The sequence below is a fragment of the Aphis gossypii genome, chromosome 2, assembly GCF_020184175.1.
Source record: "Aphis gossypii isolate Hap1 chromosome 2, ASM2018417v2, whole genome shotgun sequence".
Lineage (NCBI taxonomy): Eukaryota > Metazoa > Arthropoda > Insecta > Hemiptera > Aphididae > Aphis > Aphis gossypii.
In genome coordinates this window covers 43,720,079-43,746,579 of record NC_065531.1, presented here as the reverse complement: position 1 = coordinate 43,746,579, position 26,501 = coordinate 43,720,079, and the positions used below count along the sequence as shown (strand labels likewise).

At 32.0% G+C, this 26,501-nt stretch overlaps 1 protein-coding gene across 4 annotated transcripts in view; it reads left to right on the top strand.

Annotated features, from left to right (window-relative positions):
• LOC114127512 (uncharacterized protein CG43867) overlaps nt 1-26,501 on the top strand; it is a 95,231-nt gene that overhangs the window by 49,259 nt on the left and 19,471 nt on the right. For all 4 annotated transcript variants that reach the window (XM_050202052.1, XM_050202051.1, XM_027991770.2 and 1 more), the window contains one exon: nt 15,464-15,526. In XM_050202052.1, coding sequence (XP_050058009.1) covers nt 15,464-15,526 — 63 coding nt within the window. The remainder of the gene's footprint in view (nt 1-15,463; nt 15,527-26,501) is intronic.

Genomic DNA, 26,501 nt, shown 5'->3' with positions numbered 1-26,501 from the left:
TCATCAGCGCACACAGTGTTATAATAATAATAATAATAATAATATATAGTTATATACCATCCTTTCCGCAACACCCTTTTATACATCCGCGTTGATCCGACCTTTCCGGATCTTCGCAATTTCCATAGCAACCGCACATTTGTTCGCTTACATACACACCCAGCCAGAACTTACTTACTTCTTTTTGGATTTCAATCGCGTCAACTCAGCCCACGTGCAACGGGATTTATAGAGCGTACACAATGCCATTAGCAAAATTAACCTCTAATCCTCATTCGTAACAGCTGCCGTTTGTCATATTTATTTCGTTGCTACCATATAGGTGCAGTATACTTTTGACATTTCGAACAACTGTCGAACGCTGTTCGTATAATACATCGTATATTATATCACAGCCATAACTGAGCTGGTCTACATTACGCGTGTGTGCGTGTTGGTTCTGCAGCATTTCGACGTTAGAATTTGCAAAACTTTTTATAAACGCATTACAATGCCGTAATGGTGCCGACAGCGTTCATGTCGAAAAATATTTATACTTAAAACAATATTTAGTCGATATATATATATGTATGTATGTATAATATAATATACCGTATTATAATCGCGGTCGTTTGCTATAATTTCTCTCTCTTTTTCCTTTTTCCTTTTTTTATTTTTATTATTCCACGAAATGTGCATGTCAACTACAGATCGTATCTATCATTGAGTAAAATTAATAAAATGACAAATTCACATAAAACATTTTATAGTTACTTATCTTATTCATCGTGCTTCGATTCAAAATATGTACAATGTTTTTTTCAATTATTTTTGTTTCATAAAATAAACTGAATATTATAAATTGCATGTAATATTTATCACTCCGATAGTTTTACATATTTTTATAAAGATTTCATAAATATAAGTATAGGTATATATAATAATATTACTATAATTGTAAACAGTAATAATAGTTACTTAATAATAGTTTATGTAAATCGTAAATGTATGTTAACACGTATGCATAAAATAGCTCGTACACAAGTTTTAAGCCAAAAAAAAAAAAAAAAACAAAACAGCATTTTTTACTGGTATAAGTATACGCATTTTTCTCTAATGCAGTTCCTACAGTTTTATTTCGTCTATAAGTAACGAACAATTAAATAACTTCAAAGACCGTGTAGGCTTAACACAGATAATGTCAACTATCATTTAATTATAATTATACATCTGGGTAAAATTATATAGTCTGATTCTGCCAAAAATAATAAAAATAAGCATATATGGAATAAAACCTCTAATTCATTTGAAATTTGCAATCGGAAAACTAGTTCGATAAAAAATGTTGGTATGGTGGACTACAGATCAGACCCTCTTCTCTAAAGTACGTCAAATATCAATATAATTAAACATTAAAATTATAATAGTTGTAAATTTACAGTATAATTCGTACCTATACTTCAGGTTTGTTACAACTTTGATGATATTGACTCCAACTTAAATTGTGAATCTAAACTTAAACATTTATGTTAAAATTCGAGTAGTAAATTGAAAAAATGTATAACATATGGGTTTTAAGTTATTATATTCATATTTAAAGGTGTTAATTAACTTCATTATACCCAGAAATATATTTGGTATTATTTTTATTATTATTATTATTATTATTATTATATTATTATTATTATTAGTGTTATTATATTATTTAATTTTAAATTCAATAATTTATGTGGTAAATATCTCTTTTTACACTATATTGCCTTTATTTGAGTGTCATTGCAAATTAAATAAATAGATAATATACTTAAATATGTTATTTTCTATATTATGGTGATAATAGATTTCTAGATAATGCGCCTTCTCTTGAAAAAAACTTCCATTTACACCACTGAATTTGTTTTATGCGGTTAATTGGTGATTCATATACATACAAATAAACAATACGTATAATATACCTATATAATATAGGTATTATCGTACACGTGAGAAGAGCGAGGGAAAACAATTGCATTTTAATAAATGGTATTTTGTTTACACGCGTATGTACATTTATGCATTGTATATATTTTTTCTTTCAACCGTTGGTGATGACACTTTAACGACAGTGTCTAGAGTCGGTGGATTTTATTTTTCATAACCTATATATATTTTTTTTTAATCAAAAATTTCCTTATCTTAACAATTTAAAATAATATATACCTTCTTATTTAAACATTGTTTGTGGTGACTACAGAAAATTACAATTGTGTAAGTTTATATATTATTTCTTAATACATTATAACGAAAGATAAGAAAGAAAAGTTACTATTCCAATAACGTAAGTAATCAATCAACAATCGTTACGATTCCCAATATTAATGCGAATTCTTTTTCGTTAATAATAGCCATCAATTCTTAATACGTTTATCCATAACGTTCAACAATTTTTTAGGAGATTTTTTTTTTCATCATAAGCTCTATATGATTTTTCATTTTATTGTTTTATCTTTTTAACATCCATTCATAATCTATGTATGTATATATTTTTTTCATTAACATTGTTCATACTTGGTCTTATATAAGTACTATAAGTTACCTTTGTACAGTGAAATATTTAAGATTTGTCTCTGCTATAGCCGTAGCAATTATATTGCATTTTTGGACAAAACACACTTTTTTATCATATATAATAACATAATATATTTTATACATATACTTATAGTACTTATATTACGGTTACTCTCTGTAGTCTGGTATACAGCACGACTTAACGCCCAGAATAATAATTTGTGATGTCGGTTTTAGACTTAGCCGGAAGTAGATATAATACTTATATATATATCGCTTTATGCTCGCGCGTGTCGTCCGGATCTATAAATACCGGAATGGCGTCAACGCCGTACCGGCTGTAGCGTGCGCGTGTGACAAAATCTTTTATACACATATACACATATATAATAATATACAATATGTGTGTTCGGATGCGACAGCAGTCCGCGCCCGTAATATTATTATACGGTCATGGCGATATACGTCATCGGAATTGTGGTGCAGTCGTGTTATTATATAATATAATATTTTGTCTTTTTGTCGCTTTTTTTTTTCATCTTCTTATTATTATTTTGCGGCTTTTCAAAATAAAACACCTGAGCTGATGATATTATTGCGAGCGCGTCGCGTTCTATAATGGGACTTCGTTTATATATATATATATACCGAAAGACGCGATGATATATTATTATTATTTTTATTTTATTTTTTTATTACATAGACGAAAGCTCGGTGAGAAGAAAAATACAACAATCGAAATGTATCATAAACACACAGCATTTGTTAACCGTCAGCAACGGTGCTGTGATATAGGTGCGGCAAAGGTCTTGTAAATATTATTATAAGACGTGTTTGTTTTTCGTTTAAAGATGGAAGAAAGAGTGAGAGAGGTAGTGCATGCGTGCGAATGAAACATTTTGTTTGGACGAAAACGGTTATTTGGAATAATATTACGGTCAGCAACAGACCGCGGGCGATTTAGCTGCAATTTGAAAGAAGCATGAAATGATCGAATATTGTTTATTGTAGTAAATATCGCTTTTAATCATCGTTATTTTATGTTTCAAAAAAAATGTCTCTTAGGTTTAAGTTTTTAAAATACTTATTGCAAGATATGTCTGTTTTTCGTTTTAACTTTTACAGAGGAATATTCTGAGAAGTATTTTTAATTAATGACACTCTAAAGGTGTTTACTTTATTATAGTATATATAGTGACTTGCAGTTTTTTAAGTACTGCAGTTCTTTGCTTAATCTAGTATTACATACATCGTTCTTCTCGTATACATGATAAAATGAGACTAAAAATTTTTTAACAAAACAAAAATTAATTTATTTAAACTTGTTTTATTGCAATTGAAAGTATAACGTTTTCTATTATTTGCTTCAGTCTCACTTATTTGAGTAGGTTTTATAATAATAATTTATAAATATTCTATTAATACTAGAAATCGTATCTATATAGGTATTTACTATTGAATATACATATTGTAAATATAATGTTATGCAAACATACAGTACGATGTACGTATTATACTTTTGTTGAACTATTTTAGTTTAGAAGAGTCAAAGTTACGACTATATAATAGATTTAGTACCTTTATGGTTTGTATTCGTTTTCAAATACAGGTCTTTCAATTGTCACTTATGCACAATGCAATCGCATTATTATGGTAATGAGTAATATTCATAGAAAATAATTTCCAAATAACAGAAGTGAACTCTGTGTATCGTTACAAAAATAATAAAAACCATAAAAAAAAACCGTTATAAAATAACCCATTACACTCTATCTACAACGTTTAATTTCTAAATGTAGTAATCTTCATAAAAGTTTATCGTGAAACGTGCACCTACATAAACTGTAATTAAAATACGTTTTATGCGTTCTTATTTTTTTTTTTTTTTGTTTTTTAAACTGTATAACTGGTACCTGTGTTTTAATTATATTTTACTTAGGTGCTTGATTAAATTTTCAGGCGATTACACAAATTTACTAATTTGTATTCACTCGTTTTGTGCTCGTGGTACTAGCATAAGCTGTAATGACTCCAGTATTTTTTTTCGCTCACCCTCTATGATTTTTATGTATAAAAAATGAAAATGTATATTTGATGATATTGGAGTTTTGAAAATTAATTTATTTTGACATTGATTGAAGTATATGAATGAATAAATATTGGAAACGCACTTATACACTAATGTTATATATAGTGTTAAAATCGATCTAAACTTTAGATAGAATGGAAAACTTATACAGATAGACGTTTAGTTGGAAAGTTGTTCTTGGACAGGTTTATCCGAGACTAACGTTACCATTGAGAAAATACCTAAACATTATTTTAATTGTAGAAGCATTTATTTTCGATCTGGTTCACTTAATATTTATGCAGCATACGATAATCATGTTGTTGTTTTTAGTACCTATATTGGTATTTTAGTATGTTATATACAGGATAATTGACCAAGAATATGCCAATCTCCATTTTTTTTTTTTTTTATTTAATTAGTTCCTATTCACATTCCTATTTTTTGAATTTTTAAGTAGGTAACTGTAAAAAAGGACCATATTTTAAATACTTATTTTATTTTTTGAATTTTAAAATCATCCTTTTGTCCTATACATGTATGATCAAACTATTTTTTTTAAGTTTCTAGGGGTAATATGTCCATTACAATAAAGGTAGGTTTGGACAATATTATTAACAATTTAAAATTACAAATCTAATAGCATTTTAAAAATATAATCTAAATATAATTATACTAGGTTTGACATATAATAATTACATTATACATACATTTTTAAATTTTTATAAAACCTTTTTTAAGACCTATTTTCCTTAGTATAATTACTAATTTTAATATCTCAGAAATAAATACTTCGAATTTTGACTTAGATAAGCATGAATATTTAGTTCAATAAAATCATTATTTTCATAATTTACTAGAAACAGATTGATTCTTATTTGAAAAAAAAAATTTGTTTCACGGCACAAAACACTCCTTAATAACGGTGTAACAATGTTTAAAAATATTTGAAAGTTTGTACTTCTTCGGTCCTTTAATAATATTTCATAAATTAGAGTTTGAATAAATCAATAAATTATTAAAAGAAAAATAGTGTTGAACATGATTGGTAGACAAATCTGAAGTATATAATGTATATTATATACATAGTATATGTTGTGTAAGTATCAATCCATCTACCGAGTATAACTCTGCAGTTGACGGTTTTCCCCCATAAAGAAAAGAAAATGAATATTTTTATTATTTTATTTGCTCGTGCTTTTTACGCATACGTATGTGAGTGTATATTAAATGGTATAGCGTTTATAATCGAAATATTCGGTGACAAAGTTTTTTTCGGTCGCACAACCGATTTTTTTTCCAGTAACAGTAATAATAAGTTATGTTTTCTGGAATGCGTATTCAAATCCTCCCCATTCTCGTAAATACCAATGGGCCTCTCGAGACATGCCGGCTAAACGCAAAGGAAAAGAAAAAACCATTCACCCATAATAGTAGTCCTTATTTTTCTCTTCAGAAAAACACACGAATTTAGAAGGTGTAATGTAGATTGTCTTTTTTTTTATCGTTACCGTTATACTGCGATGACAATTTCTTTATAGAAGCGTATCAACAAATCGGTGTTGACTATTCGATTACCGTACTGCATATATACATATCTGGAAGTCGGTCCGCATTCTCTGAGAAGTAGATAAGAATAAATAACGTTAGAATATGGTTTTGTGCTTATATACCTATATAAATATTTTATCGTTTATAGCAGGGGTTGTATGATTTTTTTGGTAGTGATCGACCGGTAGTAAATATTTTATTCAAAAAGACGACTTAGAAAAAATCTTTTTAAAATATACGTCCAATGCTACTTTACTTTAAAAATGATAGACGAATGGTATAATAATGTTTTGCAATAGAAACATTAATATAATAAAGTATGTATATTGTATATATATTATATTTATTATATAATATGTATAAATGTATAATATATCAATATGCCATCATATTCTGTACGAAAATATGATTTACAATAAATATCTATTCAAGGATCTAGCGTTTGACCACCCTTGGTTTAATTAGGTGCGATTTTTACTTAAGTATGGAATATAAATAAATTATGTTTGTATATGAGAAATATTACATTGAGTTTTTGTGCTATTATTTTAATTAGCTGTAACAGTGATGAGCTTCATTACTATAATACTTATACACATATATTATATACTATGCGTTTATTTTTTTTTTTTATCAGTTTAGAAAATACTTTACGAGTATCGCAATTAATTATTAATTATATTCTAGACGAAAATGAGCTAAAATCTTTTTAAAACTTAATTATTCATGCACACTTGATTAATTTGTTTAAACCTTTTTATACGATAATATGGTAATTTATTATTGGACCCAAAAACAAAAAAGAAAAGTTAATAAAATGTTTTTTTTTTTTTAATATCAGAATTTGTGTTAATAAAAAATACTGTCAATTTTTAAATATTGTGTTCATATATTATACTCGTGTGTTTATCTAAAAAAATAAACGGTTTCATATTATTTTTTATCATCGGATTTTTCAAAATCCACATTTTTAAGTAGGTATATAAAGTTTTGTTGATTTCAAAATCCAATAGTGGTAGGTTAGCGTATAGAAGCTTTATTTTTATTATTTTTTTTTACACGTTTTCAAAATACACTTCGACGCAGCCGCTGTCATGTGTGAACCTTTTTTTTATGTTTATATTATATTATATTTTGTTGTACAGCAGTGATGGGTATGACGACGGTTTGTAATATTTGACAACATCGCGAATTGTCAATTCACGTATCCAACGACACGTCATTGAAGTTTAATAACAAAATGAGACTTTTTTGGGAAAAAAATAAATATTTTATATATTTAAAACGTTAGATACTTTTTTAACTCAATAACATCGTTTGTTTTCTTAGTCAATGTTAGTATTTAAGGATTGTTTTTATTTTTTATTAACAATTTTAAATAGAATCCTATATTTTCTTTTACTTTCCACGACAATAGGTACAAAATATTTTTTAATTTGTTATTCGAAAACGATATATATTTCCCTGAAAATATTAATGTAACATAATATATAGTGGATCTCAAAATGTGCTTCAGGACCACCCCGGGTAAAAGTGAAATCTTTATAATGATGCCATTTAGAATATTATTTATTCTAAAAATAAATTGGTTGGTAACCCAAAATAGTATGGTAGCTTCATATATTTAGTCATGATTTACTTTGAAAAGGGTGAAATGGAGAAACTTTAGTTTTACTCCACGAGTTAAAAAATATTGAGAATTGCCGACTTATTTTATAAATTAAGTTTATAGAAATAGATTATCAAAGTAGTATTGCCGTATTGGTACCTTGCTCGTTGCTATCACGATCCGTTTATCAATTCCTAAATAAACTACTTATATTTATTCAATAATATTAAATATTAATATTGAATTTATTGATATTTAAATTAGATTTGAGTAACCGTTAAAAACATTTATGAAACCTAAGAATGTACCTATTATGTTTAAAAGTACCGTATCAAACAATTTTGCAAAAAAAACCTGTGTTGCAATTATGAATAGGTAATAGCGCATATTTCAAATTATTTTAAAACATTTTCTCTCTTAATATATAATATATATATATATATTTATATAATAAATTTACCCAGAAAATATGAATGTAGTCTTATTTAGGAAAAAAATGGCTTTGCATATATCAATTTAGAGTATAAAAGTAGCGCCAGACAGATACGACAGACTGGGCTAAAACAGTATAGATATTATTATTATATCCTGTTTGCAGCGGTTTGAATATTATGTTCAGTTCGCTATCGCTATAATATGCATGCGTATACTATATATATATATATTCGTATAAAATTGAACGACGCCACGAAAAACTAACAAAACTCTGTAACAATATACCCGCGCAAAAAAATAACCAAACGGGTAAATATAACAGGAAAAATGATTAAAACGTAATTTATTAAAACGCAAAAAGCTATTCGTTATGAACGCGTAATGGAATTCCAAAAAGCTGTCGCCGACGGCAGCAGCGGTGTGCTCTGTGCAAACGCCATTGTAATATTAATATTTTCCGCGTGGATCGATGGTGGGAGGGGGGCGATTGTGTTTGTTTTTGGGTAGTCGACGGATTTAATTGTTAAACGATATGACGTAGTTTATCGGCAGTTTGCAGTGTATTTGTATTTGTAATGAGTATATAATTATTACTTATCTCTTAATTGCGTGCCGTCACTCGTCAGTATATTGTCCGTTCATAAAAATCGCATTCGGATGCGTAATTTCATTACGAGTGTGTATATTCGAACGTTAACCTCAAGTGAGAGGTTCTTTCTTACCTTTGTCGAGAATAAACTATTATATTCCAAAAAAGCGTTTTGTTCTCGTGCGAAATAAACTAAACGTCGCCTATCACGCTGTCAACAATAATACGTTATAAATATTATATAATATTGAAAATGATAAATTCATTTTTTATTCGTTTCGCTGTACATAATAATAATATTTAGGGTGTACCTTGGAATGCGCGTTTCATACTTACTGTTGTACTAAGAAAATGAAAATTTATGGAAATGAAAAATACCTATCTAATGCCTTTCTATCCGAACCACGATGTGCGTTATAATATATCGTATTATTACAATGGGTAATATAATAAAATAAAATATACGTCAAAACCAACGAAACGTATTTATAATAAATATAATAGGAATAGGTGTACCTTTACAGGCAAACATATACGGAGTGTGGTGTGCGTGCAACTGCAATCACAGCACGTACGGTATGATGATTTTCCTTTCTCGTGAAAAGACCTTGTCCTCCTGGTACCAGGGTGGCTGACGAGCTACTGATTGCCCCAGACGAACGGCTATAGATTTTCTATATCTTATTATTATTACAAATAGCGATACGCGTGTTATACTTAATCAGAATTCCTGTAATCACACGCTCTACTAGAAACATAATTCCCTTATTTCCACCGCGGTTTTCCTTTAACCGTCTGTCTAATTCTCCATTTGTCTTTATTTCTATTTAATATAAACCTCATACTGTCGTCGGATCATTGTTTCTGATTTTATGTGAACGCATAATATATTATAATTCTAGTATATTACGTTTAAAAAGTCGTTATAGTTTATACGGCTTGGCTTAGCTCAGCAGTAGGTGGTAAAAAACAAAAAAAAAAAAAAAATGTTAACTTAAAAACCAACGAAACGTATATTATTTATTATACAATATTATACAGACATCGCCTTTACGCGTATTATATTATAATAGTATCGTTATATTATTATTATTATGTTTATCGACTGAAATCACAGCACGTACGGTATGATGGCTTTCCTCTGTCGCGGATAGTCCTTGAACTTGTCCTTGTACCACTGGTGGCTGATGAGCGCTATCTCGAACTGATTGCCCCAGACGAACGCGATCACGTACTTCCAACCCGATCCTCCCCACAGGACGGCGTACCAGGCGCCGTAGATGACCACCTCGGCGAGCATCTGCGGGCTGGACACCAGGTCGAACAGGCCGCCGGTGAGCAGGACGTGCTCGTGCGTGACCACCCGGCCGCCGCGCTTCCGGGCCCCGGCCAGCGCCACGTTGGCCCGCCACTGTTGGCGGTACGCCCAGCCGAACACAAGCAGGGCCCCGGCCAGCCGGACGGGCTCCCACGGGCCGGACGACGGTGCCGCCTGTCCGACGGCGACAGGCGCCTCGGCCAGCACCGTGACGACGGCGCCCGCGTAGTGCATATAACCGGACGCGTAGTACCACAGGCCGACCGCCGTGTCGGAGAACACGTTCACCCGGTAAGTCTCGTACGTCCGCCTGGCGCACTGCACCACGAACATGCCGACGGCCACGGACGCGGCGGCCGCGCTGTACGACGGTTCCGGCCGCCGGACCGGGTCCCACAGCCACCGGCGGCACAGCGACGCGGCCGCGGGCCACGGGGCGCCGGCCGCGTACGCGTCCGACAGCGCCAGGGCCGCGGCCACGGCCAGGGCCAGCGAGAACGCGTAAAAGTGTCTGTACCACCGTTTGGGCACGCTCAGCACGCCCGACGGCCGCGCGCCGCCCGTTATCTTGCCGTACGCGTACAACCGGGCCACGGCGGCCGGCAACCGGTTGGGGTCCAACGACTTGAGCAGCAGCGGTACGGCCACGAACGCGAACGTCATGGCCACGAACATGGCGTTTACGGCGTCCATCGTGTGCGACCGGTCGCTGCAGTCGGCTGTGTGCCGTCCACCCGGTTTTTCGCTCTTATATATGCTCACTCTGCCGCCGATCGTGTGAACTCTCATTGTAAGCGTCGATTTTCTCGACCCCCCCCGCCGGGGGCCCCTCGTCGGGTTTATTTTCGTCGTCGGCGCCGAGGTCGCGCGACACTGCACGTGTCGGGTTAAGTGCGTTTTTAATTGCGTTTTCGCCGATTATTATTTTTGTATGTACGTATTTAAAACCGTACCACTGACGCGGTGTAATTAGGTAACCCGATGGTGGTTGAATTACGACGCGTTTTGACCTAACCCCGATTACCAGCTATTACTCGCCGTTGCGGGCTTAACGAATTTTCGTAGTTGTTACGCGCGGTTGTAACGATAAATCTAAAATCGTAACGAAATTAACACGTTATAATATAACTAATCACTGCAGTTTACGTGTAACGATCGGGTTTACCTGCATATAGCGATCTTATTTGATAAACGATCGTTTTACCCGTTGATCGCACGCTTTATAGATAGAATTTTTTATGGTGTCTCAGAGTTCGAATTCGTTAGCTCCTCCCCCGAGTATATCCCAGATTTTTTTTTCAACCGTCCGTTTACACGTAGCCGAGTACAATTATGTTATATAATTATAAAAAGGGCAGGGTGGGCCGTTATACGAGATCAGGAAATCACTCTGTATAATATTATTATTATATATTAATTCGCGATCGGGTCGTGATACCGGCTTCGAGCTCGTGCAAAAATAATTTAATAATACGTATCATAATATAATATATATAGAGTCGGTTTCCCACACGCTGCCGTTCCCATCGAACAACAAAGAACGTTTTTCCGTGGCCTCCGTGTCGACGACACAACAATCATGTACGATGAGTGCGATGTGTATGAGAACGGTTTGCGCACCACACGCGTGCACTATACCTGAGCATAATTATATTATAATGGTATGCCGCGGCTGTGCACGATATGGCAATCGATCCGCCGACGGCGGAAGTCGAGGGGAAATCAAAACGTCGAGTCGGTTGTACGACGACGACGACGACGACCTGTTTTAAGGAAATCCGTTTCCTTGCACAACTCGCGATGTATAATAATACCTACATAGTTTATCGGCGCAGTGTATATTATGTCTACATACTCGTGTTATTATATTATATGTACGTTTTTGACGATTTTTCAATCATTTTCACGCATACGCCGCCGTTTTCGCAAGACGATACTGCAGAACAGATTCTCAAAAAATAAAAACATACTATTAATGTATTGTGCACGTGCTGCAGGTATAAACTAAAAATAACAATGTGATTATAGACCGACCGTCTATCTCGCAGACGGCAGTGAAAAACCCCTGGCAAATAGCCCAAAATCGCCTAGTAATTTATCATTTTGTGTGTGTATTTTTTCGTTCTCCTCGAAGCGTCCCATCCCCATAAACATATATATATATATACGATGTGTCTACCTACATCTATCTTCCTAGCCCGTTGCTACATCATTGCCACCTATATATTTATATATATATATATATATAATATACGGCCCCGTACTAATTTCTTATTTTTGACACACGTGCTTGTTTACGTATAAATCGTATAATATAACACACCTTACTTTCCTCATCGTCCGGACATACGTCGGTTGTGTCGAGCAACGCGCGCGCGTGACTCGTTTGGACGTGATTTTTTACTGTTAATTTGTATATTAAAAAGAAAACGGATGCCGTCGTCCGGTGTGCCGGAAATTTAGCAAGTACAGCATCATTTAGACGTTCCTGTTATCCGCGTGTAGTTTATTATTATTATTATTTTTTTTTTTGTATTTTTCGTTTTTTAATTCCGTCACCACGCGGTAGATAGAAAACACGGACGAAAAGCGACGAAAAACTGGCAATTAAATTATATAGAACCACTCGGGTTTTTTAAAACTTCCTATATATTTATATATATGAGCTGTAGCTCGCGACGCGAAGGGTAATATTTTATTTTCGGCGGTCCAATTAGCAACGCCGAATGAAACCGAGTGAATGTTTATTTTTTGTGTATTGCATCTGTTTCGGAAGAGTATAAAAAACCAGAAACAAAAAAAAATAATAATAATAGGAACGCAAATTAACAAAACAAATACGCATTATTATAATATAGACTGTTTATTTTCCGGTCGTCGTTATACGTGTGTATCCAAAATACAACCAATCCCAAGTTCAGTGTTTCATCGGTTAAAAAAATTGATTTCAAGACTATCAAAACTATATATAGAAACTCCACTCACAATATGTGTTTGTACATTCATCATATATACACTATTTTATGCTGGATTGTACAAAGACTTGAGATGTATCGTATATAGAGGGTTTTAATTTAGGGTTTAATTTACCGAATATTACACATGGTAATTATAATATTGTAATTGTAGGATATTATACGATAGAATAGTGTCTCAATTCGTCTAGTATATTCTAAAGTAGTCGGACGAAAACTAAAAGTAAATTTTAAAAACAAATAAAAATAGGATTTATTATTTTTTTCTTATAAGATTTGTATGCAATACACCAACCCCATCTTCCGGTTAAATGATGTGTGTAGAAACGACGCTATACGCATTTGTTATTATATGTTGTCTGATGGTGTAAACGCGTCCGCGGCAAAACTACAAACACAATATTACATAGAGTTCTTACAAAATTCGCCCCCACCCCTTTTCAACCGACACAAAACAATATTGTATTACATATACTTTTGACGGTAGATATACATTATTAATGTATATTGTTTGAGCACACTTAACAGAAACCCTTTTTTTTTTTTTTTGTTATCATTTTGAGAGATACTTGCGTTATAATATTGTACTACCATTTATTATTTCGTAAATAATTTTTCAAGTACATATAGGATTCACTCGAATCAATAATATATAGTATAATAATAATTTGCATCACTCTTTACAGTCGGTAATTATTAACATAATATTACACGTTATAACTAAATGTCTCCCTTGCGTTTGTTACGACGTATTATAATATATTTATGGTTGATTTAATTTTTTTTTTTCTACCTAAACCTTTACTTTGTTCATTAAGCGCGTTATTAATGAGAAACCCTCCCTGCGAGCTATAATATACTATAGTGTTAAAAATAATAATCAATATTGAAGAACTCCGAGTGGTTTGTGTACCAGTAGTTTATATGGTCTACACGGGATGCAGGACTGGAAAAAGTTTTTTTTTTTTTTTGAAACTCGCATCGAAACATCAATTTTAAACTGTGTTATCCCGCCGCAGTTTTTATCTGTAATCTCATAACAAATTCGAAACGTTTACGTACCTCTACTATTTATATTTAAGTTATTCAAGATTTACACTTTTTTTGTATTTTATTATTCTGCATCTGTAAATATGTATATTTATATCATTAACATAATTGTATTCATCTTAGTAGACGACTTTTTACTTTATTTACCTCGAATAAGTAGATCTTTATCGAGAAAAAGTTTAATTTACATGCTTCAATCTTTTAGGGAAGAAGAAGAGGCGTTATTTTAAAAACTTTTTTATATATATATATATATAATGCTTTTGTTCGAGTAGAGTTATTTTATAATGAAAGTTTTCAGTCGAGTTATTTTCAAGATATTATTGTGTGTATTACAACGTTTATTTATTCCATTAAAAAGGCATTTTAATTTTCCCAAAGTTTTTAAAGTCTTTTTGCGGTAAACTACTTAAAACAATTACATCCGTTGCCAATTCTAAACAATTGTCATTTAAAAATAGATATTTCTCTTTGACAGCAATATAAATTTATATAATACTATATGTCATTAAAAATACTTAATTTGCAGCAATTTTTAAATTCTATTAACATGCCTTCTAATTAAAATATAATTATATACAGCAATGTATTAATTAATTAAGCTCTCTTGATTTTTCCTATCTTTTTTTTATTCACTTTATTTTAATTTTATTACTGACTTATTAATACACAGTTTTATAAAAATGATTATTTATCAAATATTTTAAACAATTGATTGTTTCCTATTTTATTACACTAACACATTATAAATATTTATTATTTATGTGCAATCTACAAACCAATATTTTTAACGATGGAAATGTTTGTACTTTTTATTTATTTATTTATTTTTTATGAATAATAAACAAACTTACGAGTATATACTTTGCATAGTCATGCTTTGACGCTTTGTCATCGCTATGGGCGTAATTTTCTTTAAATGTATTTTCCTGGTTAATGTTTGTTTGACGTGTGACACTTGCCATTTACCAGTGTTCCAGATTTTAAGGAATCGTATTAATGGGTTTTCGTGTTTTGTTCGTACCTATATAATATAATATATTATATTGTTGGTGACTAGTAATTTTTTTTCTTTATACTCAAAACCTAACATAAACCTAAAGGTTTAAACTTTTACTTGTAATTTATTGGATATTATCTATCATAGAATAGAAATGTGTGAACTACGGTATAAAGTATTAGGGATTCTGAAAATAAAATAAATTCAACTTTTCATTGTGTTTCGTGTAGGTACACATAACGAACATAATATAATTTGGTAGACATTATATAATTAATATGGTACATATCTATCGATGTGGTTTTTATAATAAAAAATATAATGTATTATTTTTGTTTTCAGTTGTCGGAGTTGGAAAAACGTGTGCTGGAAGCGGAAACGAGAGCCGTGGAAGCGGAAGGAAAAGTGAGTAACGCAGTCAAACTTGATTACTCTAATAAACAGACAAAGTGTTAAACTCTATTATCGATGTATACCTAACTTAACTTGTTTATATTATAATGTGTTTCATTATCAAACGAATTCGATTTAAAAGTAAACGCACAAACTGTTCACCCGTTGTTGGATTTAAATATTTTGTCGGAAATTTGTGTAGGAATCCACAGTTTTCTACGGCCAAATACCTATATATTAAATATTAATCCCTATGTTTATCGTGTATCATTATATCGAATGTAATTTATATCGGTGATATAGTTTTATAATTTTACGTTTACGTCATTTATGTGTCCGGCTTTCGTTTATATAATTATAATATGTAACGAGTAGACCAAATAAATATATATATTATCTTCGGGTAGGTTTGCGAGACAGCGATTTATTATGTTTTACCGACGGTATTATATTCGGCGGGTGTACGATTGATGTCGAAAACATCCAATATGTACCTGTAGTTATTAATTATATTACGTTCGATTCGTGCAACTATATAGCCTGGAGTACATATGATATTTATTTAATTCCGTAATATACGGCGACGTGAGTCGTCGGTACATATGTTATATATAGTTAGTTCGACATTCCCGAAATAATATTATATATATCGTCCCTCGACGTTTTCACATGTCAAATATACAAACCAAATATTATTTCTACTCGTTAAAATAACAGCGTACTGTGTAGGATAAAGTTTAATATTAGAATGTTCGTATTACTATATTATTACTGTGTGCTGCAATTTCCAATAGGTATAATAAACTAGAACAAACAAGTCAACAAAAAAAAAAAAAAAAAAAAAACATTCGAGTCAAACAAAACAAAAATTACGACTATATTATTATTACTGTTATTTTTTAAAATTAATTGTATTTTAAAATGTGGTTTTCTATAATGGTTTGTAGGCCAATGTTTTTGCAACTCATTGGTAAAAAAAAAAAAATTATACAAAAATGTGTATAATAATGTTAATATATTATACGGCGACCTCAACAATTTATTATTATACGGAACTCTGAAAGAAAAAAATGTTATCTGGATTGGTCACAATATAAGTTTATTATAAAATCAATACTGCATCCCCTCTCTATCTCTCTCTTTCTCTCTCTGAATATATATATAGTTGTACAACATTATTATATATATATTATTATTAGTTACAAAACTATCGTTTTCACATGGTGAGCCGTAGCAGACCATGGTATATATATATACATATAATTGATGATGGACGCCGTCGCAGTTACCTATAATATCATAGTTTTCCATCACTCGTAAGCACTACGTTTTATGGGCGATTGACGACGAGTATAGTCATATCACACTTTATTTTGTATTATATACGACATAGCCAAAGTTGTAACATTATATTATTATCTTCTACTCAACTCTCATTTTCAGGTTACTAGGTCGTCATTAAACAGAGTTATATATAAATACCTTCACATAAATATATAAGAACCGATTCTATTGACACGACGTAATACCGTATATGATATTTATTACGATCACGTATCGTTTAGCGATCTCGACCCGGTTTCAGTCCAAAGATAAAAAGTGTTCATCAGTTTATCTTATATACGAATCGTATTATCGGTTCGTATATTAATTACGAAATAGGATAAGATAGTTTTTCAATAAGAGGTTGTGAGTAAAGTGCACATTATGCGATAATTCAATTCATGATCTACAAACTGGATTGTTTTAAAAAAAAAATGTCTTTATACAATGCGTGTACACAGGACTAATTAATTCTTTTCCAGATTTTTTTTTAATGTGATTAATTATGCTATGTAACTCAAAGTCTATGTTTAACTAACATGATTCATTAATTGTTTACGAGTCGTTGAGTGAATGGATATGTAACCCTTACTCATATACTATTTATTATGAAAGGTACAGTAGGTACACAGTGTATTTAAAATTTAATATTTTATATCAATACCTACGCACATATTTTAACATGCGCATATTGTATTAATGCATAAAATTGTTCAATTTCCTATATCTCACATATAATTTAAAAAAAATTACTGATGATTAATAAATTGTAAACAAATGCATTACACAATTAATAGTAATTGTTATAAAAGCGTTATGAAGCCATAGTGGATATAAATACCATGTAAACGAACGTTGTAAGTACATTATTTATAGCTGCAAAGATATACTTAAATTGACTATCATGACTTTAAAATTTCGTATGCCTTTCTAGATTTATAAGTATTTACTAGATGTGCCTCGCTCTGCTGTGAAATTCGGTCTAAGTGAAATTCGATCTAAATGATATTCGGTCTAAGTGATATTCGCTCTAAGTGAGTACCCTAGGTCGGAGACGGGACTGTAAAGAAAATATCGTAAAAAGTCTAGTAGTCACAATTTTAGTTAACCTAACCTCCGGTGGTTTGGGAGGAGCCGATGGGGTCCTAACCTAACCTTCGAGGGGGGTCGGTGTGCCTCGATTTCTGGGCTGGTGGAAGCCGCCTTTGGCGCCTTCGAGGGGGTCGGGTGAAAATCGTGTTATCAGGAATTCGATGGAAAATTGTAATCGGGTGTCTAGAAAAGAATTAAGTGTCTAGCTATCAGTCCTAAACTGGCGTAATACTGTTTCCCCCATTGCATGCCCTGTCTTTTTGTATATAAAAAAATGTATTTAGCGAAAATGGTAGTTGAGTGTCTAGCTATTATTATCATCACATCACATCACTAACTAAATCTATATCTGACAATACAATCCACCTGCGCCTCCGACGTCGAAAGTCTAATGTTGTATTATAGGATAAAAAGTATAAAGTCGAATAACATATTTTGAGCATTCGAGTCGAGTTGTCAGTTATCATTGGGAAAAATCGAATTAAACGCCATTAAACCCACCCACCACGTAGGCAATCCTACTGCGTCGGATCGCGGACAATGTGTGAATAGTAGGTTATGATACCAATATATATAATATATATGTATATGAACAATCTCATACCGTGTCCCGTCGCATGCCTGGTTCTTTTTTTTTATATTATAAAATGTATTTAGTGAAAATGGTAATTGAATGTCTAGCTATCAGTCATCATAATATGATGTAAATCGATGTCCGAAAGTTAAATCCATAATTGTCATACTTCCTAATGTCAAAGTTCAGATGTTATTTTTGATATAAAAGAAACTATAAAACATATCAGATGTCATAAAAATTGAAAACATAACAATTCAAAATGTACTCCCTTAACGCGTTATAGTAATACACTTAATAATATGTATATATATATACTTATAATAATAGCGGCCGGTGTGCCTCGCTCTGCTGTGAAATTCGGTCTAAGTGAATACCCTAGGTCGGAGTCGGGACTGTAAAAAAAAAATCGTAAAAAGTATAGTAGTCACAATTTTAGTTAATCTAACCTCCGGTGGTTTGAAGAAGCCGAGGGGGTCCTAACTTAACCTTCGAGGGGGTCGGTGTGCCTCGATTTCTGGGCTGGTGGAAGCCGCCTTCGGCGCCTTCGAGGGGGTTGTGTAAACATCGTGTTATCAGGAATTTGATGGAAAATTGTAATCGGGTGTCTAGAAAGAAATCATACACTAAAAAAGTAAGAAAAGTACTGAAGTGGAGTAAATAAATACGAAAAATGGTAATTGAGTGTCTAGTTATCAGTCCTAAACTGGTGTAATACCGTTTCCCATTGCATGCCCTGTTCTTTTTGTATATAAAAAAATGTATTTAGCGAAAATGATAGTCGAGTGTCTAACTATCAATCATCACGTCATCACGTACCTAAATCTATGTCTGACAATGCAATCCGCCTGCGCTTCCGACGTCGAAAGTCTAATGTTGTATTGTAGGATAATAAGTATAAAGTCGAATTACATGCGAGCATTCAAGTCGAGTTGTCAGTTATCATTGGGAAAAATCGAATTAAACGGCATTAAACCCACCACGTAGGCAATCGACTGCGCCGGATCGCGGACAATGTGTAAATAGTAGGTTATGATACCAATATAGTATAATATGAACAATCTCATACCGTGTCCCGTCGCATGCCTGGTTCTTTTTTTTTATATTATAAAATTTATTTAGTGAAAATGGTAATTGAATGTCTAGCTATCAGTCATCATAATATGATGTAAATCAATGTCCGAAAGTTAAATCCATAATTTTCATACCTCCTAATGTCAAAGTTCAGATATTGTTTTTGATATGTAAGTGTAAGAAACTATAAAACATATATTATTTTTTTAAGTATTAAGTAAAAGATAAATATTTTTAATTTATAAAACATATCAATTCAAAATTACGTACTCCTTAAACGCGTTGTAGCGTACTACACGTCTACACTTTATATGTATATATACTTATAATAATCGTAATAATATGGTATTGAAAAAAATCGTAGACGTATGTATTTATCGTATAAGAGAAAGCAATAGCTTTAATTTTCAAAATTCAAATTAAAAAAAAAACAAAACTAACTCGAAAAAAAATGCAAAAAATTGTTGGATACGGGCGGAAGAGACGTTAATTAGAGCGTCGCCGTAAAAATGCGCCAAAGGCACAGCCAGAGAGGGAATCGAACCCGCTCTACCTCCTATTACCTACCACGGGGAACTTACGCCTTATCCTATCGACTACAGTTTAAGCTGGATACTGATGCCGAATCTCGAGCACTTAAACCGTTTCTGTGTTGCGACGAATTTTTCGTTCAGCTCAGTTTTAATTCGTATAATTCGTGTGTAATAAAGCTTAATTATTCTTATTAATTATCTATTTAATGTATATCTGTAACACTACCTACTTAAATACCTTAATCATACATCTATTTAACGTATTTAATAATAAATCTACAAAATAAGCCGTTAACGTTTCTCAAAGCAACGTACAGTTGAAATACTCATATCTATAGGTATTTTTATAACATATTATAATCATGTACCTACACGAACATTGTATTGTTTGGTGAAATGTCGTCTAGAAACACACAGCAAAAAAAACAACCAACGGTTGAATATAAAACAACATCATTTTGTATTATAATATACAAATTATCAGACAGATCGGAAAAAACAGTCGAATAAAAACAAAAAATCGAAGGAAAACGTCGTCGTACTCGGAAGAACCCAAAACGCACGGAACGGAACGGAAAACGTTCGGAAAAGTATGAAAATCGTAAAAAAAGCGAACATTTTTCGAAAAACCGCATAATAATCGAGCGAAAATCGAAAACGCGTTAAATACGTATAAAATACTATAACAAAAGTGTCATAAACATTTCCTACAGAAACTCTTAGGTATGATTAAGAATATTTGCAATTACAACTTTGACTTACCTAACTATACCTGTACTCAACTCTTTCAGGGGCTTTTATATTATGAGACATATCAATTTTATATGTAAATGAAGAGTATGCCATCATATATACCTGTATAATAATTCCATATAGTTCGTGTGTAATAAAGCTTATATTAATATTAATTGTCTATTTAATATAACGTTTCCCAAAGCAACGTACACTTGAAAATACAACAACATATTTTAATATAACAAACAGCCGATAAAAAAAAAAAAATAAAAAAAAAAATCGAAAAAATAATAAAATCGTCGAAAACCCGCGTAATAATCGAACCTAACCTAAGAAAAACGCGTTATCGAGACGGCGGCGTTGGAGAACCGCCTGTTTTCGCGATAACGACGGCGGCGGGCCATGGAAGAAAAAACGGCGACCGAGGCGCACTCTTTTCATAGTGAAACGAACTATTGTTCACGCTTTATTATATAAGACTAGATGTGCCTCGCTCTGCTGTGATTCGGTCTAAGTGAAATTCGATCTAAATGATATTCGGTCTAAGTGATATTCGCTCTAAGTGAGTACCCTAGTCGGAGACGGGACTGTAAAGAATATCGTAAAAAGTCTAGTAGTCACAATTTTAGTTAACCTAACCTCCGGTGGTTTGGGAGGAGCCGATGGGGTCCTAACCTAACCTTCGAGGGGGGTCGGTGTGCCTCGATTTCTGGGCTGGTGGAAGCCGCCTTTGGCGCCTTCGAGGGGGTCGGGTGAAAATCGTGTTATCAGGAATTCGATGGAAAATTGTAATCGGGTGTCTAGAAAAGAATTAAGTGTCTAGCTATCAGTCCTAAACTGGCGTAATACTGTTTCCCATTGCATGCCCTGTCTTTTTGTATATAAAAAAATGTATTTAGCGAAAATGGTAGTTGAGTGTCTAGCTATTATTAATCATCACATCACGTAACTAAATCTATATCTGACAATACAATCCACCTGCGCCTCCGACGTCGAAAGTCTAATGTTGTATTATAGGATAAAAAGTATAAAGTCGAATAACATATTTTGAGCATTCGAGTCGAGTTGTCAGTTATCATTGGGAAAAATCGAATTAAACGCCATTAAACCCACCCACCACGTAGGCAATCCTACTGCGTCGGATCGCGGACAATGTGTGAATAGTAGGTTATGATACCAATATATTAATATATATGTATATGAACAATCTCATACCGTGTCCCGTCGCATGCCTGGTTCTTTTTTTTTATATTATAAAATGTATTTAGTGAAAATGGTAATTGAATGTCTAGCTATCAGTCATCATAATATGATGTAAATCGATGTCCGAAAGTTAAATCCATAATTGTTATACTTCCTAATGTCAAAGTTCAGATGTTATTTTTGATATAAAAGAAACTATAAAACATATCAGATGTCATAAAAATTGAAAACATAACAATTCAAAATGTACTCCCTTAACGCGTTATAGTAATACACTTAATAATATGTATATATATATACTTATAATAATAGCGGCCGGTGTGCCTCGCTCTGCTGTGAAATTCGGTCTAAGTGAATACCCTAGGTCGGAGTCGGGACTGTAAAGAAAATATCGTAAAAAGTATAGTAGTCACAATTTTAGTTAATCTAACCTCCGGTGGTTTGGAAGAAGCCGAGGGGGTCCTAACTTAACCTTCGAGGGGGTCGGTGTGCCTCGATTTCTGGGCTGGTGGAAGCCGCCTTCGGCGCCTTCGAGGGGGTTGTGTAAACATCGTGTTATCAGGAATTTGATGGAAAATTGTAATCGGGTGTCTAGAAAGAAATCATACACTAAAAAAGTAAGAAAAGTACTGAAGTGGAGTAAATAAATACGAAAAATGGTAATTGAGTGTCTAGTTATCAGTCCTAAACTGGTGTAATACCGTTTCCCATTGCATGCCCTGTTCTTTTTGTATATAAAAAAATGTATTTAGCGAAAATGATAGTCGAGTGTCTAACTATCAATCATCACGTCATCACGTACCTAAATCTATGTCTGACAATGCAATCCGCCTGCGCTTCCGACGTCGAAAGTCTAATGTTGTATTGTAGGATAATAAGTATAAAGTCGAATTACATGCGAGCATTCAAGTCGAGTTGTCAGTTATCATTGGGAAAAATCGAATTAAACGGCATTAAACCCACCACGTAGGCAATCCGACTGCGCCGGATCGCGGACAATGTGTAAATAGTAGGTTATGATACCAATATAGTATAATATGAACAATCTCATACCGTGTCCCGTCGCATGCCTGGTTCTTTTTTTTTATATTATAAAATTTATTTAGTGAAAATGGTAATTGAATGTCTAGCTATCAGTCATCATAATATGATGTAAATCAATGTCCGAAAGTTAAATCCATAATTTTCATACCTCCTAATGTCAAAGTTCAGATATTGTTTTTGATATGTAAGTGTAAGAAACTATAAAACATATATTATTTTTTTAAGTATTAAGTAAAAGATAAATATTTTTAATTTATAAAACATATCAATTCAAAATTACGTACTCCTTAAACGCGTTGTAGCGTACTACACGTCTACACTTTATATGTATATATACTTATAATAATCGTAATAATATGGTATTGAAAAAAATCGTAGACGTATGTATTTATCGTATAGAGAAAGCAATAGCTTTAATTTTCAAAATTCAAATTAAAAAATCAAAAACTAACTCGAAAAAAAATGCAAAATTGTTGGATACGGGCGGAAGAGACGTTAATTAGAGCGTCGCCGTAAAAATGCGCCAAAGGCACAGCCAGAGAGGGAATCGAACCCGCTCTACCTCCTATTACCTACCACGGGGAACTTACGCCTTATCCTATCGACTACAGTTTAAGCTGGATACTGATGCCGAATCTCGAGCACTTAAACCGTTTCTTCTGTGTTGCGACGAATTTTTCGTTCAGCTCAGTTTTAATTCGTATAATTCGTGTGTAATAAAGCTTAATTATTCTTATTAATTATCTATTTATGTATATCTGTAACACTACCTACTTAAATACCTTAATCATACATCTATTTAAAGTATTAATAATAAATCTACAAAATAAGCCGTTAACGTTTCTCAAAGCAACGTACAGTTGAAATACTCATATCTATAGGTATTTTTATAACATATTATAATCATGTACCTACACGAACATTGTATTGTTTGGTGAAATGTCGTCTAGAAACACACAGCAAAAAAAACAACCAACGGTTGAATATAAAACAACATCATTTTGTATTATAATATACAAATTATCAGACAGATCGGAAAAAACAGTCGAATAAAAACAAAAAATCGAAGGAAAACGTCGTCGTACTCGGAAGAACCCAAAACGCACGGAACGGAACGGAAAACGTTCGGAAAAGTATGAAAATCGTAAAAAAAGCGAACATTTTTCGAAAAACCGCATAATAATCGAGCGAAAATCGAAAACGCGTTAAATACGTATAAAATACTATAACAAAAGTGTCATAAACATTTCCTACAGAAACTCTTAGGTATGATTAAGAATATTTGCAATTACAACTTTGACTTACCTAACTATACCTGTACTCAACTCTTTCAGGGGCTTTTATATTATGAGACATATCAATTTTATATGTAAATGAAGAGTATGCCATCATATATACCTGTATAATAATTCCATATAGTTCGTGTGTAATAAAGCTTATATTAATATTAATTGTCTATTTAATATAACGTTTCCCAAAGCAACGTACACTTGAAAATACAACAACATATTTTAATATAACAAACAGCCGATAAAAAAAAAAAATAAAAAAAAAAAATCGAAAAAATAATAAAATCGTCGAAAACCCGCGTAATAATCGAACCTAACCTAAGAAAAACGCGTTATCGAGACGGCGGCGTTGGAGAACCGCCTGTTTTCGCGATAACGACGGCGGCGGGCCATGGAAGAAAAAACGACGACCGAGGCGCACTCTTTTCATAGTGAAACGAACTATTGTTCACGCTTTATTATATAAGATTACTTCCTTTTTTTTTTTTAAATCGATATAATCAAATTACTTTGTTACACTTAGTAACATCATAATAAGACTCGTAAATATAATATGATGTTTAGTTTGTTAAAATATAAAAATTATAAAGATTTTTATTAAATAATCTAAAAATAAAACGCTTCAAATCAACATCCAGATACCTATCAAAATAATTTCCATCAGTAATTTAATTTAATGGATTTTTAAAAATTAATGATTTGGTAGATAGTGAAAGATATTATGTGTAACTCAAAATTATTATTAAGACTATTGATAAATATTATTTATTCTGATATATGACCTCTTATATATTATTATAATATAATATGATATTTTGATATTATTTTCCTTATTGAAATATTTGCAGATAATTAAATGTATTAGTTATATGTTACTTATTATTTAAATTTATAATATATAACTGTAATTAACGAATGGTTCAAAATTGTATTGATGACATCGAAATTCTCGGAAATATAATTTATTTCGAAGTATGAAATTGAAAATGTATATGTTTTAATATCGAAAAAGTAAAAATTAAATAAATAGTTATTAAGCTAAAAAAAGTTACAGAATGTAGTATATTTGTTTAAAAAAGTTAATAATTTTTTTAAATAATGAATGCAAACACTTAATATTTAATATTTAATAGCAGTATATATATATATTACACATATATTTAAACTTACAGGTATGTGTGAAATATTTTAATGTATATATGATACAGTGAAACCACTAAATACTGAGCATTGTCGGTTTTAGGAATTTTGTCCATTATTTAGAGAGAGCCAGAGGTATGGGTTTTCATTAAGGATTTTTATGTATCGTGCAATAGTAGGTATAAACAAAATTTTCGCGTGGACTGCTGGTAGAACAATATTATAAAACTTACATCTATCAGTGTTGCATAGTTACCTACCCTTAATTGGTAATTTTCAACTTATAATATTTACTGCATTCAATATAATCGCAATACCTCGACGTGTGACAGCTTAACATAATAGTACGATGTCGTCATTAATTGGTAGGATACCATAATAGTGTGAGATGCTTGTCACGTGCCACTCACAGCATATCGACCATAAGATTATACCTACATTATTAAAAATAAATAATATTTTTCGATCTAGGTCATACGGCGATTATAATATTATACGGTTTCTCATTGTGTTGACGGTTAAGACATATTTATTTATCTCGGATGTCCGTTGGAAATTATCCACGAAGAAAAAAATGTCTGAATATTATTAAATATTTTTCTTTTACTATATTGTAATAATATTATTCTTCTTTTTCTGTTTATAGTTTGCTGGTATTATATAAAATTATAATTATATACCATATACTTGCCACCGTACGCATTTTAAAATTGCATTCATAGTGGGGATAAAAAATATTGTGCTTGTTACCCGAGAATATGAAATATACGAACTTAAGTAAACAATACTTAGTTTAAGGGGAAAAGACATTTGAATGCTTTACAAAAAAAAAAAAAAACTTTTGTCAAACAATTTGTTATCATATTCTATTTCGCTTCTCTCGTTCATACTTGTAATAATAATGCCTCTGTATAAACTTTTATATATGTTGCATTTTACCGTTTTTGTATTTAATATAAATATAAGCTCTATCCTGTGCA